The 17495-nt window shown below is 42.2% G+C and overlaps 1 protein-coding gene across 5 annotated transcripts in view; it reads left to right on the top strand.

Moving 5' to 3' along the window:
* Positions 1-15746, top strand: part of LOC122555390 (immunoglobulin superfamily member 5-like) — a 91133-nt gene extending 75387 nt beyond the window's left edge. For all 5 annotated transcript variants that reach the window (XM_087992501.1, XM_043701359.2, XM_087992499.1 and 2 more), the window contains one exon: positions 13959-15746. In XM_087992501.1, coding sequence (XP_087848627.1) covers positions 13959-14069 — 111 coding nt within the window. In that variant the 3' untranslated portion in view covers positions 14070-15746. The remainder of the gene's footprint in view (positions 1-13958) is intronic.
* The last annotated feature ends 1749 nt before the right edge of the window (positions 15747-17495 follow it).

Genomic DNA, 17495 nt, shown 5'->3' with positions numbered 1-17495 from the left:
GATCAATTTCAGAATTTGTTAATGATAACCAAAAAAAAATGCAGCTGGTAGCAAGCCTATTCTTAGCAGACCACAGGTGCACACCGGTGAAACAGACAGACACGTTTAAAGTGGATAAGTGGGAACTGATGGGAGAACAAATGTACAGAGATCCTGTTCATCCTGATGACATTATGTTCGGGTAGAATGTCAGAGCGGCGTGACCAAATCACAAATCCTTGAATGTCTTGGTGATGAAGCAGTTGTGAATGTGTAGGGGATGCTTGGTTTTGTAATCGAGAATTGAATGCAAGAACAAGGGAGTCAGGCTAAATCTCTGTAAATCTCAGGCTTCAGGTGCAGGTTCTGGGACCACATTCAGTGGATGCCGAGGCTCTGGAGGTGTATTCAGGAGGTTTAACAGGTTGATATCAATGATGTTAAAAATCACACAACACCAAGGTTATTGTCCAACTGATTTATTTGGAAGCTCTGGCTTTTAGAGCGTTGCTCCTTCATCAGGTGATTGTGGAAGATATGCATACAGCCACCTGATGAAGGAGCAGCGCTCCAAAAGCTAGTGCTTCCAAATAAACCTGTTGGAATATAACCTGATGTTGTGTGATTTTTAACTTTGTACACCCAATCCAACACTGACACCTCCAAATCATAGACATTAATGATGAGTGACTTCAGATATTTAGAGAGATTCTGACAGCTTTGCTGGAGCATAGAAGCTGAGATGGAAACCTGTCAGTGGTATTCAAATTTAGAAGGAGTTTGATAGAGCCAAAAATAATTCCTCTGGGTAGGTAGGTTACCAACTGGCAGAAAAACAAGAGGATAAATATTGGGAAATTCCTTCACACTTCCTGATAGATTTCTAGTAACAAATGCAATTGAATGTGCATTTGAAGAGGCCAAAACTGGAACTAAATTGGATTGCTCTTTCAAAGAGCTTGAATGAGCACTATGGGATGAATGACCATTTATTTTCTGTACAATGCTACAACCCTGTACCACCCACAACACACAGATACTCAAGTGTATCACATCATGCAATGCACTTGGGTAACAGAATCAAGATCATGAACTTTGACTGATTTTCTTTCACTACCTTTGGCTGAGGCCAAGCCATTCGGTTTTTGAGCAGTGGGGGCAGGAAGCAGCTAAACAAAGCAAGGGAATACATAATGAGGGAATACACAACAAGGGGTAAGATCCTGAGAGATTTAGAGGAGCAGAGGGACATTAAATTCCATATCTGCAGATACTTGATGGTAGCAGGAAAGACAGACAAGGTCATTTAGGATAGCACACCAGATAGCTTTCTTTACAAGCTGAGATATAGAATACAACAGCAGTGAAGCTGGCAGGTTGGTGCAGCTGGAGTGTGCTGGGCTTAAAACCCAGAGCTTGACAGAATGGAGCTATCATCTGCTATTGGTGATCCCATTAGAACCTGCTACCTCCCACAATACAGTTGCTGAGTGAATCTGCCCCTACCTTTAGGCCTGGATTTAAATGGTACCTTCTCTAGAGGCGTTTAATAATACACCGAGACAGATTGACTAAAACTATCTATAACAGCACTGAGATTATGCTAAACCTGTATTTAGCACGAGTTAAATGACAACTGGAATACTATGTGCAGTGCTGGTCAATACATTACAGGAACAATGTAATTGTATTGCAGAGGACTCATGAGAAAGTTTGTAAGGCTGTTGTGCTGATTATGAGAAAAGATTACTTGGCAAGGAATTGTTTTCTTTAGAATATGGGGTAGGCCATTTAGGACAGAGTTGAGGAGAAACTTCTTCACCCAGAGAATGGTGGGTGTATGGAATGCTCTGCCCCAGAAGGCTGTGGAGGCCAAGTCTCTGGATACTTTCAAGAAAGAGTTGGATCGAGCTCTTAAGGATAGTGGAATCAAGGGTTATGGGGATAAGGCAGGAACAGGATACTGATTGAGGATGATCAGCCATGATCATAATGAATGGTGGTGCTGGCTCGAAGGGCAGAATGGCCTACTCCTGCACCTATTGTCTATTGAATAGAAGAAGCTGATACGAGATTTAATTGCTGTGTGTAAAATATTAATAATTTTAAAATTCCGTATCAGATCACCCCTTAGCCTTCTTTTCTATAAGGGGTGAGACTAGCATTTCAATTCTCTTTTGAGATTATGTTTGAATCTGTGCATTTCTGATATCACTTTTATAAATATTCCCTGCACACTCTCCAGTATCCCTAAATCCTTTAAATACTATAGTGGCCAAGAACTGTAGGTAATGTTCTAAATGTGTGGTCAGACCAAGCTTAGATACAGAGTGAGCATAATTTCCCTACTTTTCAACTCTCTAAAAATAAAAGGTTTGTTTTTTTATGGCGTTTTCTCCAACTTGGTTTTCATAATCCTTATATCTTTCTCTATCATCACCTCAGAGTGCATGATGTAATGATCAAAATTACTGGAAACTTTCCCACTTTTACTACTTATACATTCTGATGTATTTCTCATGAGTAGATTGAACTCTACTGGGCTTTTCACACATTTAGCCTTCATAAGGGTCATGCACACATTGTAAGAACTTTATTCCCTTAACCCAGATTTTTTTATTCACTCATGAGACATGGACGTCGCTGGCTGGGCTAACATTTATTGTCCATCCCAAGTTGCCCTTGAGAAGGTGGTATTGAGTTGCCTTCTTGAACCACTACAGTCTTTGTGCTGTTTGGAGGGAATACCAGGAATTTGGTTCAGCAACAGTGAAGGGATGGTGATATATTTCCAAATCAGATGGTGGTGGTGGTGCTCCCAAGTATCTGCAGCCCTTGTCCTTCTAGATGGAAATGGTCATGTATTTGGAAGGTGCTGCAAAAAGATCTTTAGTGAACTTCAGCAGTACATCATGTAGTTGTTACACACTGCTGCGACTGAGTGTCAGTGATGGAGGGAGTGGATGTTTCTGGATGTTGGTGCCAATCAAGCAGGCTGCTTTGTTCTGGATGGTGTCAAGCTTTTTGACTGTAGTTGGAGCTACAGTCATCCAGGCAAGTGGGGAGTATTCCATCATACTCCTGACTTGTGCTTCATAGATGATGGACAGGATTTGGGGAGTCAGGAGGTGAGCTACCTCAGATCTGCTGCAGTAGAAACTGTGTTTATGTGGCGAGATCAGTTGAGGTTCTGATCAATGGGAACCCTAAGGATGTTGATAGTGGAAGATTCAGTGACAGACACAATGCTGAATGTCAAGGGGAAGTGGTTAGATTGTTTCTTACTGCAAATGACCATTACCAGGCATTTGTGTGGTGCAAAAAATCAATGCTAGTGAATTCTCTTAATCCCTGTCCAGCAGGTTTTCTTCCCTCTGATACAGTGCTGCCCCAGTGGCTGTAGCCCGGCTGCTGAACTTCACTGTGTGAGACTGAATATAGCCTCACAGGTTGACCTGGAGCAGCTCTGGGCCTCAAAGGCCTGATTTTTGACTGCACCCACTCTATCCAAGTGGCTGCGGTTTGCGATGGCGGGCTGACAGAAAATGGCTGGGTCTTTGGCAGAGTGACAGAGGCGGGGATCCTGAATGGTGTCACCCTGCGAGAGAGCAGCACGTCTGACATCCTCTGATTCCCCTGCCACTCCCCTGGAGCAATGCCTGAACAATCTGAGTAACCTATCAGAAGACAGGTTGCTGGGCTGTTGTGACACACCACGACCCTCTTTAATAACTAGGATTCAAACCGATAATGACCGCACTCTGTGTCTGGATGGCAGCAGGCTGTGTTTCCATGGCAACAAGCACAGATTTTATGTCGTCAATCTGAACTACCACTGCAGTGGCTGTACACTGGATGGTTTCTGCCTGTTCTGCAATGGGAGCTATAGTTAGATGTTGCTTCCTGTCATTATGCACCTGCTTGTCCTAAGATGCACATGGAAGTGTGCCAGTGAGTATGGTACAATAGGTTTGGCTGACATGCTGGTCAGGGTTGAAATGTGGGCAATACTGTCAGATGTAGAACATAGGAATAGGAGCATGCCATTCAGCCCATTCAGCCTGTTTCATGAGGTGTGGACGTGAGCTTTGTATCAGTGCTAAATGTGTGAGGATGCGATTGAGGCTTATACTGTGAAGTTAGTCGAGTTTATTGGTAAAATGGCAAGGCTATGTGGCAGTGAACATTGTGTGAAGTTAAAATAAATCAAAATTCACTTGTATGAGGTCAGTGAATTTCTTTTAACGCTGCGTTCCAGATCCTTGGGACTCGATGCTTAAAGTTCATGGGAGTAGAAACCCCCAAATTTCCCACAAAAATTCATTCACAACTAATGACAGTAAAATACTCTCCATGAATAGAGTGGAAGAGAAAGGTGAGGTGCTGTCTGGTAAATGATCCTGATTGCTTCTGGTTAATTTATTCATAACACCCTGACTCTCCCATCTTTTTTGTAACTTCCTACTTCTCCCCCCACCCCCCTTCCAAAACCACCTGTTATATAAGAGCTTCAGAACCCTGTAACAACCTTGTAATGATGCCAGAAACTGTACATGACTGGGCTTAAATAGTGCAGTGCGGCTGGAATTAGAACACACTACAGTCTTGGAAAAACTGCCACAACTCAGTCAGGAAGACACACCGAGGAACACAGGCATAAACACAGAAAGCAAAACAGACTAGTCCTTAACCTAATGTATAGCAGCACTTTGTATTAATGTGTAATAAATAATGTTACTTGGAAGTTGAAGCCTAACCCTTGACAGAGTTCACAATGGGCTGGAGGAAGACAGAGATGTGACAAGGAGATTGGCAGAGGCAACGGGTTGCAAAGGGGCTTGGGGAAAATTGTGAGGCTACAAGGCAAACATTGGGAGACAGGGTCCAGGGGTAGAGAGGCTGAGGGAGATGGGAAGACTCCACAAGCACTGTGGGGAGACAGCAGGCTTATGGGAGGTGGGGAGGCGGATAGGGAAACAGCAAAGCTGTGAGAGAATGGCCAAGTCCGAGAGGCTGCGAAGTGGTGGAAGAAAGAGGGAGGCTGCAAAGAAATGGAACACTCACCTGAACAGATGCAAAGAAATATTTAAATCACTGAAATAATGACGTATTTGCAAAGAAAGGTGATCTCTCTAGTTCAAGGCTGCATATGTTCAGCAGCTGCTACCTGGAAAACATGTAGTGAATTTGATTGTAACGTACACTGTGCCAATTAGAAACATAAATTCCCCATAGTGTGGTAGCAGGCCATTCAGCCCATTGCATTTGCACAAATCCTCCAAAGAGTATCTCACCCAGACTCGCTCCATCCCTATAACCCTGCAGTTCACATGCTCAATCCACCTAAGCTGCACATCTTTGGACTGTGGGAGGAAACTGGAGCACCCAAAGTAAACCCACGCAGACACAGGGAGAATGTGCTAACTCGACAAACAACATTGTTAAATTTAAATCTGAGATGGAAGACTGAGATGAATAGAAGTCTTCTAGTTTTGCTGATATGTGATAGAAACACATTATCAGTGACCCCACTTCTATGGAAGGTGTGTTTAGGATCATAACTTTTTGTGGAAGTATATATTAATTATTTTGAGAAACATTTTTGATGCTAATTTATGACTGTTATCTCGCACAATTTTAAATACTGTGGTATCTAGGAAAGTAATGCTTTCCTTGTGAGTTTAATGAGACAGATAATTATTAAGGATATTTTAGTTCTGCTAATTCTGCTTCGATGTGAGTCCAAATTCTCGATCTGTCAACACAAATACAAAATTTAATGTTACTACATTAATGCATCACCTAATAAAGGAGTTGTTGAGAATAAGAAAGTGTGCCAGCAACAAAATAGAACATAGAACATTACAGCGCAGTACAGGCCCTTCAGCCCTTGATGTTGCACTGACCTGTGAAACCAATCTGAAGCCCATCTAACTACACTTCCATTCTCATCCATATGCCTATCCAATGCCCATTTAAATGCCCTTAAAGTTGGCGAGTCTACTACTGTTGCAGGCAGGGCATACCACGCACGTACTAATCTCTGAGTAAAGAAACTACCTCTGACATCTGTCATATATCTATCACCCGTCAATTTAAAGCTATGTCACCTCGTGTTAGCCATCACCATCTGAGGAAAAAGGATCTGACTGTCCAACCTATCTAACCTTCTGATTATCTTATATGTCTCAATTAAGTCACCTCTCAAGCACCTTCTGTCTATTGGAAACAGCCTCAAGTCCCTCAGCCTTTCCTCATAAGACCTTCTCTCCATACCAGGCAACATCCTAGTAATCTCCTCTAAACCCTTTCCAAAGCTTTCACATCCTTCCTATACTCCAAGTCTGGCTGCCAGAGTTTTGTACAGTTGCAGCATGACCTCATGGTTCCAAAACTCAATCTCTCAAACAATAAAAGCTAACACACCTTTTAACTTCTTAACAACCCTATCATCCTGGGTGGCAACTTTCAAGGATCTATGTAACTGGACACCGAGATCTCTCTGCTCATTTACACTACCAAGAATCCTACCATTAACCCAGTACTCTGCATTCCTGTTACTCCATCCAAAGTGAATCACCTCACACTTTTCCACATTAAACTCCACTTCCAACCTCTCAGCCCAGCTCTGCAGCTTATCTATGTCCCTTTGTAACCTACAACATCCTTTGTCACTATCCACAACTCTACCAACCTTAGTGTCATATGCAAATTTACTAACCTATCGTTCTATGCCCTCATCCAGGTCATTTATAAAAATGACAAACACTAGTGGACACAAAACAGATCCTTGTGGTACTCCATTAGAAACTGAACTGAAGGATGAATATTTCCCATCCACCACCACTCTCTGTCTTCTTTCAGCTTGCCAATTTCTGATCCAAACCGCTAAATCACCCTCAATCCCAAGCCCCTGTATTTTGTGCAGTGGCCTACCATGGGGAACTTTATCAAATGCTTTACTGAAATCCATATACACCACATCAACCGCTTTACCTTCAACACCTATTTTCTCACCTTCTCAAATAACTCAGTAAGGTTTGTGAGGCATGACCAACCCTTCACAAAACCGTGTTGATTATCCTTAATCAACTTATTCATTTCTAGATGATTGTAAATCCTATCTCTTATAATCCTTTCAAACACTTTACCCACAACCGAAGTAAGGCTCACAGGTCTATAATTTCCAGGGTTGTCTCTTCTTGATCAAGGTAACAACATTTGCTATCCTCCAGTCTGATGGCATTATTCCTGTAGACATGGGTAATGACCTTCTCCTACTGCCCTGCAAGTGTCTGTCTGGAGGGACTTTTGCTTCCCTGTGGATTGAAGACCTCTTTATTCCAGTCTACCTCCTGCATCAAGGCCTCTAGTGCTGAATCGGAGAATCCTGGAGTCTGTTCTCTGTCCTGTAGGCCTTAATCAGTGTTCTATGTGCTCAAAGTGTTTTTGACAGCCATCTTCACCCTGTACTGCCGCTCGAATGAACCTCCCCTTTCAGATGTGCAACTGGCTTTAAGTTGCGCGAGTGAGCTGTAATGGTATTAGCTTGCAAGAAGTTTGACCCCATGCTGAAGCACGCAGCCATTTAACAGTATGTTTTGTGTTGTGCTACCAGTTGTTATCATTTAAATTCTGGATGTAGGTTTGCTCGCTGAGCTGGAAGATTTGTTTTCATTACAAGAACTCATTTTGTTTCGTTACAAGAACTGTAACAAACACTACATTGGACAAACAGGCAGAAAACTAGCCACCAGGATACATGAACATCAACTAGCCACAAAAAGACATGACCCACTCTCACCAGTATCCCTACATACGGATGAGGAAGGACACTACTTTGACTGGGACAACACATCCATCCGAGGACAAGCCAAACAGAAACACGTACGAGAATTCCTGGAAGCATCACAGTCCAAGTGGAACTCTATCATCAAACGCATTGACTTGGATCTCATTTACCACCCCCCTGCCCGAGAAAAAGAACCAGAAATGACACCACCACAGGAAATGACATCACCAACACAAGGAAACCTAAACACATAAATAGAAAGCGGGCCATACCACCAGTACTTCACCTGGAGGCTCACTGATGATGGTACCTACTATGGTGACAAAGTGTCTAAAAATGAACCTTCCAGCTCAGCAAGCAAACCTATATCCAGAAACTTAACCTGAGCTACAAATCTTCTCAAAACTCGTTATCATTTAAATTATTAGACATCATCAAGAGATAAACTGGATGTAGAAAGATAAATGGACTGATAAACACATTGGCTACAAAAACAGGCCAGGGGCTGGGAATTCTGTGGTAATTAACTCACCTCCATTCCATCATCTACAAGGCACAAGTCAGGAATGTAATGCAATACGTAATACAATCCAGGAAAAAAATAGCCTGCTTGATTAGTACCTCATCCACCCACCCTCAAACTTCCACCCCTCCAAAACTGATGCCCTGCAGCAGCATCATTTCCACCAACCAGAACATGCAACTCGCTCATGTTTCCTTAGATGGCATCTTCCAATTTGATTCGAAATGATGAGGGTTGCAGATGCATAAGGACACTAACCCATCCAAGATCCCCTGCAAGCCACTCACCACCTCGACTAAAAATAAATACGCAAAGATAAAATAAGGTATGAAGGTAAACTGGCCAAAAATATAAAGGAGGGTAGTAAAGGCTTTTTTAGGTATGTGAAAAGAAAAAAAATGGTTAAGACTAAAATTGAGCCCTTGAAGGCGGAAATGGGTGAATTTATTACAAAGAAATGGCAGAAGAGTTGAATTGGTACTTTAGATCTGTCTTCACTGGGGAAGACACGAGCAATCTCCCAGATGTAATAGTGGCTGAAGGACCTGAACTGAAGGGAATTTATAATAGGCAGGAAATAGTGCTGGAGAGACTGTTAGGTCTGAAGGCTGATAAGTCCCCGGGACCTGATGGTCTGCATCCCAGGGTACTGAAGAAGGTGGCTCTAGAAATCGTGGATGCATTGGTGATTATTTTCTAATATTCTATAGATTCACAGTCAGTTCCTGCAGATTGGAGGGTGGCTAATGTTGTCCCACTTTTTAAGAAAGGAGGGAGAGAGAAAACAGAGAATTATAGATCAGTTAGTCTGACCTCAGTGGTGGAGAAAATGCTGGAGTCAATTATAAAGGACGAACTTACGTCACATCTGGATAGCAGTAACAGGATAGGTCAGAGTCAGTATGGATTTATGAAGGGGAAATCATGCTTCACTAATCTTCTGGAATTTTTTGAGGATGTAACTCTGAAGATGGACAAGGGAGATCCAGTGGATGTAGTATACCTGACTTTCAGAAAGCCTTTGATAAAGTCCCACATAGGAGGTTAGTGAGCAAAGTTAGGGCACATGGTATTGGGGGCAAAATACTGACATGGATTGAAAGTTGGTTGGCTGACAGGAAACAAAGAGTAGTAATAAACGGCTCCCTTTCGGAATGGCAGGTGGTGACCAGTGGTGTGCCGCAGGGATCAGTGCTGGGACCGCAGCTTTTTACAATGTACATTAGTGATATAGATGAAGGTATTAAAAGTAATATTAGCAAATTTGCTGATGACACAAAGCTGGGTGGCAGGGTGAAATGTGAGGAGGATTTTAGGAGAATACAGGGTGACCTGGACAGTCTAGATGAGTGGACGGATGCATGGCAGATGCAGTTTAATGTGGATAAATGTGTGGTTATCCACTTTGGTGGCAAGAACAGGAAGACAGATTGCTACCTAAATGGAGTCAAGTTAGGTAAAGGGGCAGTACAAAGAGATCTGGGTGTTCTTGTACATCAGTCAATGAAAGCAAGCATGCAGGGACAGCAGGTAGTGAAGAAAGCTAATAGCATGCTGGCCTTCATAACAAGAGGAATTGAGTATAGAAGCAAAGAGGTCCTTCTGCAGCTGTACAGGGCTCTGGTGAGACCGCACCTGGAATATTGTGCGCAGTTTTGGTCTCCAAATTTGAGGAAAAACATTCTGGCTATTGAGGGAGTGTGACGTAGGTTCACGGGGTCAATTCCCAGAATAGTGGGACTATCTTATGCTGAAAGATTGGAGCGACTGGGCTTGTATACGCTTGAGTTTAGAAGGCTGAGAGGGGATCTGATTGAGACGTATAAGATTATTAAAGGATTGGACACTCTGGAGGCAGGAAGCATGTTTCCGCTGATGGGTGAGTCCTGAACCAGAGGACACAGTTTAAAAACAAGGGGTAGGCCACTTAGAACAGAGTTGAGGAGAAACTTCTTCACCGAGAGAGTGGTGGGTGTATGGAATGCTTCGTCCCAGAGGGCAGTGGAGGCCAAGTCTCTGGATACTTTCAAGAAAGAGTTGAATAGAGCTTATAAAGATAGTGGAATCAAGGGTTATGGGGATAAGGCAGAAACAGGATACTGATTGAGGATGATCAGCCATGATCATAATGAATGGTGGTGCTGGCTCGAAGGGAAGAATGGCCTACTCCTGCACCTATTGTCTATTGACTGGGAACTATATCACTGTTGCTTCATTGCTGAGCTGTCAAAACCCTGGAACTTCTTCCCAACAGCATTGTGAGTGTACCTACCCCTCCTGGACTACAGTGCTAAGCATCTTCTCGAGAGCAATTTAGGACAGCAAATGTTGTTCAATCTCCATGAACAAAAAGAAAATAAATGAAATAGTGACTCCTCATTTTTCATGAAACTTGTGAATTCAAAATATCTGCATTGGGGAATATATATTTCCAAGTAAACTTAAAAATGCTGCATCTAACAATTATTAAGGATGTCAGTGGCCCCACTAATACAAAGTAAAATAGTATTACTAATAAATTTCTTGCAGAAGATATTCTCAGTCAGATTGACCGAAAATTGACCTATCACAATGCATCCACAGTCATTGCTTTTCCCAATTTCAATAAGCTAATTACCCACTTAACGAGTATAAAAATTGAATGTTTGATTTGCTTACCAATCTCTTCCTATCGATCTCCATTTGTATTGTCTTGTGATCAAGACCAACATCCCTCATGGTCTTCTTGTTGGTGCCATTGTAACTCACTGTTGGAAACATATGGTTCAAGCAACATCATTTATCCCTGCATTTCAATTGGAGCCCCAGCTGCTAAAGTCAATTGTCCATGCAAAAGCTTATGTGTGCAGCTGGTGCTTCATATTGAGCTTTAAGCCAGTACTGCTACTTGCAAATTGAGATACTGGTCTGGAGTATCACTGGCTGTGGTTGTCAAACACTGTTATAGAGTCATGGAATCCTCACTGTGTGGAAGCAGGCCATTTGGTTCATCAAGGCAAAAGTGAGGACTGCATGCTGGAGATCAGAGTCCAGATCAGAGTCGTGCTGGAAAAGCACAGCAGGGCAGGCAGGAAAATCGATGTTTCAGGCAAAAGCCCTTCATCAGGAATGGTTCATCAAGTCTACACTGGCCCTCCGAAGAGAATCGTATTCAGACCCACCCCTCTACTCAATCCCTGTAACTCTGCATTTCCCATGGCTAATCCACCTAGCTACACGTTTCTGGATACTATGGGCAATTTAGCACAGCCAATCCACCTGCACATCTCTAAACTGAGGGAGGAAACTGGAGCACCTGGAGGAAACGCACGCAGACACGAGGAGAATGTGCAAACTTCACACAGATAGTCACCCAAGGGAGGAATCAAACCTGGGTCCTTGGCTCTGTGAGGCAGCAGTGCTGACCACTGAGCCACCATGCCACCCTGTCCCTGAGGCTTCTTGCTCATTATCACTAAATAAACCTTTTTACTGACACACGTCTTTATTCATACCAAATGCAGCTCACTACTATCTTGTTTAAGAACTCTCTCTTCATATGTGCATTCTAGATTTTTCTCTTCTCTCTTACTAATGTCAGAGTCATGAGATCAATTAGATCACTGTGATCTGCATGAAGCTCATTATAACTATTTTCACCATTATCACAATCTTCTCTCCACTTTAATGAAATATTCCATGCATTTTAATAAAAAGAAATGGATTGAACGGTAGAGAAGTGGGAAATGGAACATGAAACATGTTGGTTTAATTAGTAAAGACATCATAAAAATTGGCAAAGTAAAGAGACCGAAGAAGAATATTCTAGAAGGTGGGACTAAGGGAGTTGAAAGTTCTGGAACCAAGTAAGGAATGCCGAGAGACGGGGATACACAGGAGCCTGGGGAATGGGGATTGCATGTAAACACAGAGGTATTGAAGATTCAGCACAATTTTCTCAGACTAACTCATTATCAGCAAGCTGTGTCCAGTCTAGTGTTGCCAATCTGTTGATAAATAAAGCATTTTAAATTCAAATTGTTTAAGGGCTACATTTCCAAGTACACGGTATTGACAAGGATCATCAGTTGCTTCCATCAAATTGAGAATCTGTTGGTCAAGTTGTCCATGAATTTCCCAATCTATTTAAGCATCAGGCAAATATTCCCAGCTCAGAACAGCAAAAGTCAGAGAGGGAGCAAGCAACTTGACCCCTTGAGTCTAGTCCAGCATTCAGCAAGATCAGGGTTGAACTTCAACATTGACTTCATTTGGCTAGCTCCGCCCATATACCTTGGTTGCTAAAAATAACTTTTATCCCAATCTTAAATATACTCAATGATTGAACATCCACAAATCTCTTGGGTATAGAATTCTAAAGATTCACAACTCACTGAATGAAGAAATATGTCCTTATCTCAGCCCTACATGGTTAAACCTTATGCCTAGACCCTTGAGCTTTAGGAAACAACCTCTCCATATCTGTTAAGCTCTCTAGAAATTGTACCCATTTCAATGGTATGGTCTCTCAGCCCTCTAATCCCCAGAAAATATGAGCCTATTCGACATAACTTCTGTTCACAGATGTGACAATGCTTTGGCTTTAAGAGGTGTTTTTTGTCCTGGTTTCTTTTAAGAGAGAGATTGAGTGAGAGTTGCTGAGCTATCTGTAGTAACTTAAACAGGTTATGAGGCCTTGGGTTTTTTTAGAAACTGGAACAATAGAAGCAGCCTGTATGGGTGTAGCCAGCTTGCATCAGCCAGGATTGATAGTTTCTTTTAGCTTTCAGGTTCAGCAGGAGCTGCTGGAGTTTTGAAGAAATAGAAGCTATTTTTTTCCCCTCTCTCTCGGTTACAGCTAGGAGCGAGGGTTTATCTTCCTATTGTGGGTGTGGCATGTGAGAAAATCTGATTTCTGAATTTGTCTTTTTTGCCAAAGAGTGTGTTTATGTGATGTTACTATATTGGGACAATTAATTATTAATAGTTACTGTATCTATGTGTAAAATTTTCCAATAGAGTTGTTACTTTAAATTCTTTTTTAAGGGACGGCACAGTGGCTCAGTAGTTAGCACTACTGCCTCCCAGCACCAGGGACCCAGGTTCGATTCCAGCCTCGGGTGACTGTCTGTGTGGAGTTTGCACATTCTCCCTGTGTCTGCGTGGGTTTCCACTGGGTGCTCCGGTTTCCTCCCACAGTCCAATGATGTGCAGGTTAGATCATGCTAAAATTGCCCATAGAGTTAGGTGTATTAGTCAGGGGTAAATATGGGGAATAGGTCTGATTGGGTGTCTCTTCGGAGGGTCGGTGTGGACTAGTTGGGCCGAAGGGCCTGTTTCCACACTGTAGGGAATCTAATAAAATTTAATTTTATTGTAATTTAACTATAGTGTTGAATAAATGGTGTTTTGCTTTACATCGAGTAGTTTGACCAGTCGAATTGTATCTGGAACACAGCACATTAACTTTTCTTATTTTAAAGACAAATGTAGAGTCCAGGTTACCTTTGAAGGAGACTGGTCTGGTCCATATCACAGGGCATCCCTTTCATTGCAGGAGTAAATTCTGTGAACCTTCATTGCACCTCGTTCTGAGGCTTGTACTTGGGAAAATTAGCCTTTGAGTGTAATCAATCTGTATGAAGTTTAGTTTGGATTTACCTGTCTTTTCTCTGCTTTGAACAGATGCCAATGGTTTCAACCAATAATTTTGGAAGCCAGGAGCAAAGAGTAAATCAATACATAATCAACTTTCCTGCATACCCACAGAAAACGAGGCATGTGACTGCTGTTTGACCAGATTGACTGTGCCTTCGAGGATTTTGTGTGCTTTATGGCTCTATCTACTTTTTGTACATGCTACTTTCTTGCATTAGAAATCATGGCTACTGGCAAGCATTTTGAATGCGAAGAATTTTTGACAGCAAGAGTCGTTCATTAATGGGAAAAAAGATTGATTGTTGGAAGGTGGTTGAGTTGCAAGCATTGTGCGATTGATCAAAGCTATGTAGACTGAGGCAATTTGATACAAATGAAATTAAACTCAGGGCTGGGGATTTCTATTCCCTCCCACAAGGCATTTTTTCCAAATGAAGGGAAAGCTGCTTCTTATTACTCGGTGCTCTTTGGAGTATCATTTATTTATATTGCCCTTGAGTCACGATGCATCAGTGCCAATAAAAGGGATTGTGATCAGTTTTTGCACCTCCACTGCCTCAGTCCTCTCTCTGTTAGCATGGAGCCTATTTAACACCAGGTCATGGATGAACTAACCCTAATTTCCAGCAAACCCTGAGTGGTCAAAGTCATCTTATTCTGCTTGGCGAAAAAGTTCACAATCTTGTTTTTGCTTCTAACCTGTGACCCCCCTGCACCCAACAGCCACACCTCTGTATGACCAACTGCTGAGTTTCAAACCTCCGTGCTACAATCATGTTGGTCACTATTTAAACTGATGTGGAAGAACCGGTATTGGACAGGGTATTGGACAAAGCCGGTATTGGACAAAGTTAAAAATCACACAACACCAGGTTACAGTCCAACAGGTTTATTTGGAAGTACTAGCTTCTTTTTGGAAGCTATTTGGAAGCACTGCTCCTACATGGTCATGATCCTGCTCCACAGTTACCTGATGAAGGAGCAGCACTCAGAAAGCCAGTGCTTTCAAATTAACCTGTTGGACTATAACTTGGTGTTATGTGCATTTTTAATTATTTAAATCGATAGCCAACCCTGCCTGCCTGCCTGCCTTCAGCCCACAGGGCTATAATCTAGGTCAGTGGAACATTACCCTTTCTAGATCACTCTTATTCCATTAAATCCACATTCACAAAGAGAGAAGGAACTTGCATTTACATAGTGCCTTTCACAATTCAGGGCATCCCAGAGTATTTTCAAAGCAGCGTTTCTGTTGCAATGTAGGAAACACAACAGCCAATTTGCACATAGCAAGCTGCCACAGACAGCAATGTAATAATGACCAATAATGTTGATTGAGAAGTAAATATCTATGTCCCCCCGTAGCTGCAGGTGATACGTTCCAAGACCTACCATGGATGCCTGAAACTGCAGATAATAGGGAACTTTATCATTCAAATGGGAAACTTACCTCCTTGGCAACCCCCAGATTTATTTCTGGAATGTTCCATGTAATATTTTCAAACTGCCGTAAACCATAGATAACTGAAACCACGGAAACTGAATCTGCGGATATGGGGGTGCTACATTACTAGCCAGGACACTGAGGAGAACTCCTCTGCTCTTAAAGGCAAACTGTCAGCTCCATCGAATCACCCTGTCTCTCTAGACAGTGAGGAACATTTATCCCAATGGTTCTGAGCCTAATGGTTTCACCTCTTGCTGATGGCCTGTACTTCAGACAGTTTGCCTGTGTAAGGCTGTTTTTATTCTTGCTGCTGCATCCATATTTCCTCCTGAATGATTGCATGGTTAATAAACAATTTTTATACCATTGCCAAATGCTGTTGACTGTTAATTCATGGATGTTATTTGACTGAACATGAGTTTGATTAATTAACTGATTTGTTGTATGTTATTAAAATTGCTTTAATAAGCTAATACATGATTTTCCAGTTGGACAGTCTGAGTTTGCACTGAGTTGTCTATGAAATGCAATGCCATTTAGAACAGATGACTGATACTCCTGAGCCTTTACCTGAAATTATTTTAGCTTGGAAGACATTCTCTCTCATCCATGCCTGACAACTCCAGTGATCTCCTGCTGGCCTCTCACCTTTACCCATCTATAAATGTCAGCTTCTTCAAAGTTCTGCTGCTCATCTCCTACCCTGCACTAAGTTCCCCGTCACTCAGAACAGCCCTCCTTGCATGTCCTCATTGAGTCCCCAAAAACAACACATCGAAAATGATCACCCTTGTGTTTAAATTCCGATCTCTTTCTTTCAGTCCTCCAACACTCCACGCCAGTTATGCGTGTTCCTTCTTCATCACAGCAAACTGGCAATGTCTTCAGCTAATTAGGCCTTGTGTTGAACTTCCTTCCTTTCACCCTATTACTTCATGGGGTGAATGGTGAAGTAGTGATGCTGTCCTTTTCAGCCTGCAAGTATCCATCATGATTATCGTAATGTGCACTGTGCATTCTGGCTTGTCTTTCTTTTCCTTCTCCTCCTGTTATTCATGGACATTAGGTTGCATTTCTGAAGGCTTCAAGGACATGGTTTTGAAGGATCAGATGGGTGTTACTGGCACTGACAGGACCAACTTGGTACCAGCCATCTTTTACATTCAACTGGGAAAAATAAGCAATTCAAATTCACCTGCTTGTGGCTAATTGAGCAGCAGACAGGAATATATTGAGCTGGCTGTCAGTGCTGGGATCTACGAATGAATCTGATGTCGACTGTTTCAGCCAGCTCTTCAGTGACCTACTTAGGTAGTCTTACTTCACCCTCTAGGATAATGTAGGCACAAAACCGTGCATAATGTGGCACCAAATGGCTTGAACCCAGCAGTCCGTTCAGTAAGTAAATGGAAAAAAGTCAACTGATATTGTTGGAAGGGAGGGCATTGCAATAATCAGTGTGAAACACATATATGGTTAATGAATGGATGACATTTCTTTATCTATCTAAGTCTGACCTGATCACATTTAATGCTGATGCCTGAATTCTGAAATAGAAAAGTATTTCACTGCCAGCATTGAAAATCCTGACGTTGATAAGTACTGCAAATATCAAACAACATTTAAGAGGCACCGATTTCCTTTCCAACACCATTCTTTCCCCTTTTTTCCCAAGTAAAGGGGAGGGGAGGAGAATGCAGGGAGCAAGAGATGGTGTGGTGATATTGTCACTGGTATTAGTAATCCAGCAAACCCAGGTTAGTATCTGAGGATGTGGTTCAAATCACACCATGGCAGATGGTGACATTTAAATAAATGGAAGTCTGGAATTGAAAGCTGGCTTGATGGTGACTATGCAACATTTGTTGTGTTTTGAAAATAAAAAAATTTGGTTCACTAATGCTCTTCATGGAAGAAAATCTGACATCTTTACATAGTCTGGCCTACATATAACTCCAGATCCACACCAGCCCTCTGAAATATCAGTTCAGGTGGCAATGAGGGATGAGCAATAAATACTGGCCTAGCCAGTGGTGCCAACATCCAGTGTATAAAAAAAGTCTATGTTGTGCCAGCCATCATGGCACATGAGTGGCATGAGAATCCTTTCCTGCTTG

This window comes from Chiloscyllium plagiosum, unplaced genomic scaffold, assembly GCF_037043375.1.
Source record: "Chiloscyllium plagiosum isolate Xiang-an unplaced genomic scaffold, Cpla_swu_hap1 HiC_scaffold_12, whole genome shotgun sequence".
In the NCBI taxonomy this organism is placed as follows: Eukaryota; Metazoa; Chordata; class Chondrichthyes; order Orectolobiformes; family Hemiscylliidae; genus Chiloscyllium; species Chiloscyllium plagiosum.
The sequence above is the reverse complement of the archived record's forward strand: the minus strand, read 5'-3'. Positions and strand labels throughout refer to the sequence as shown.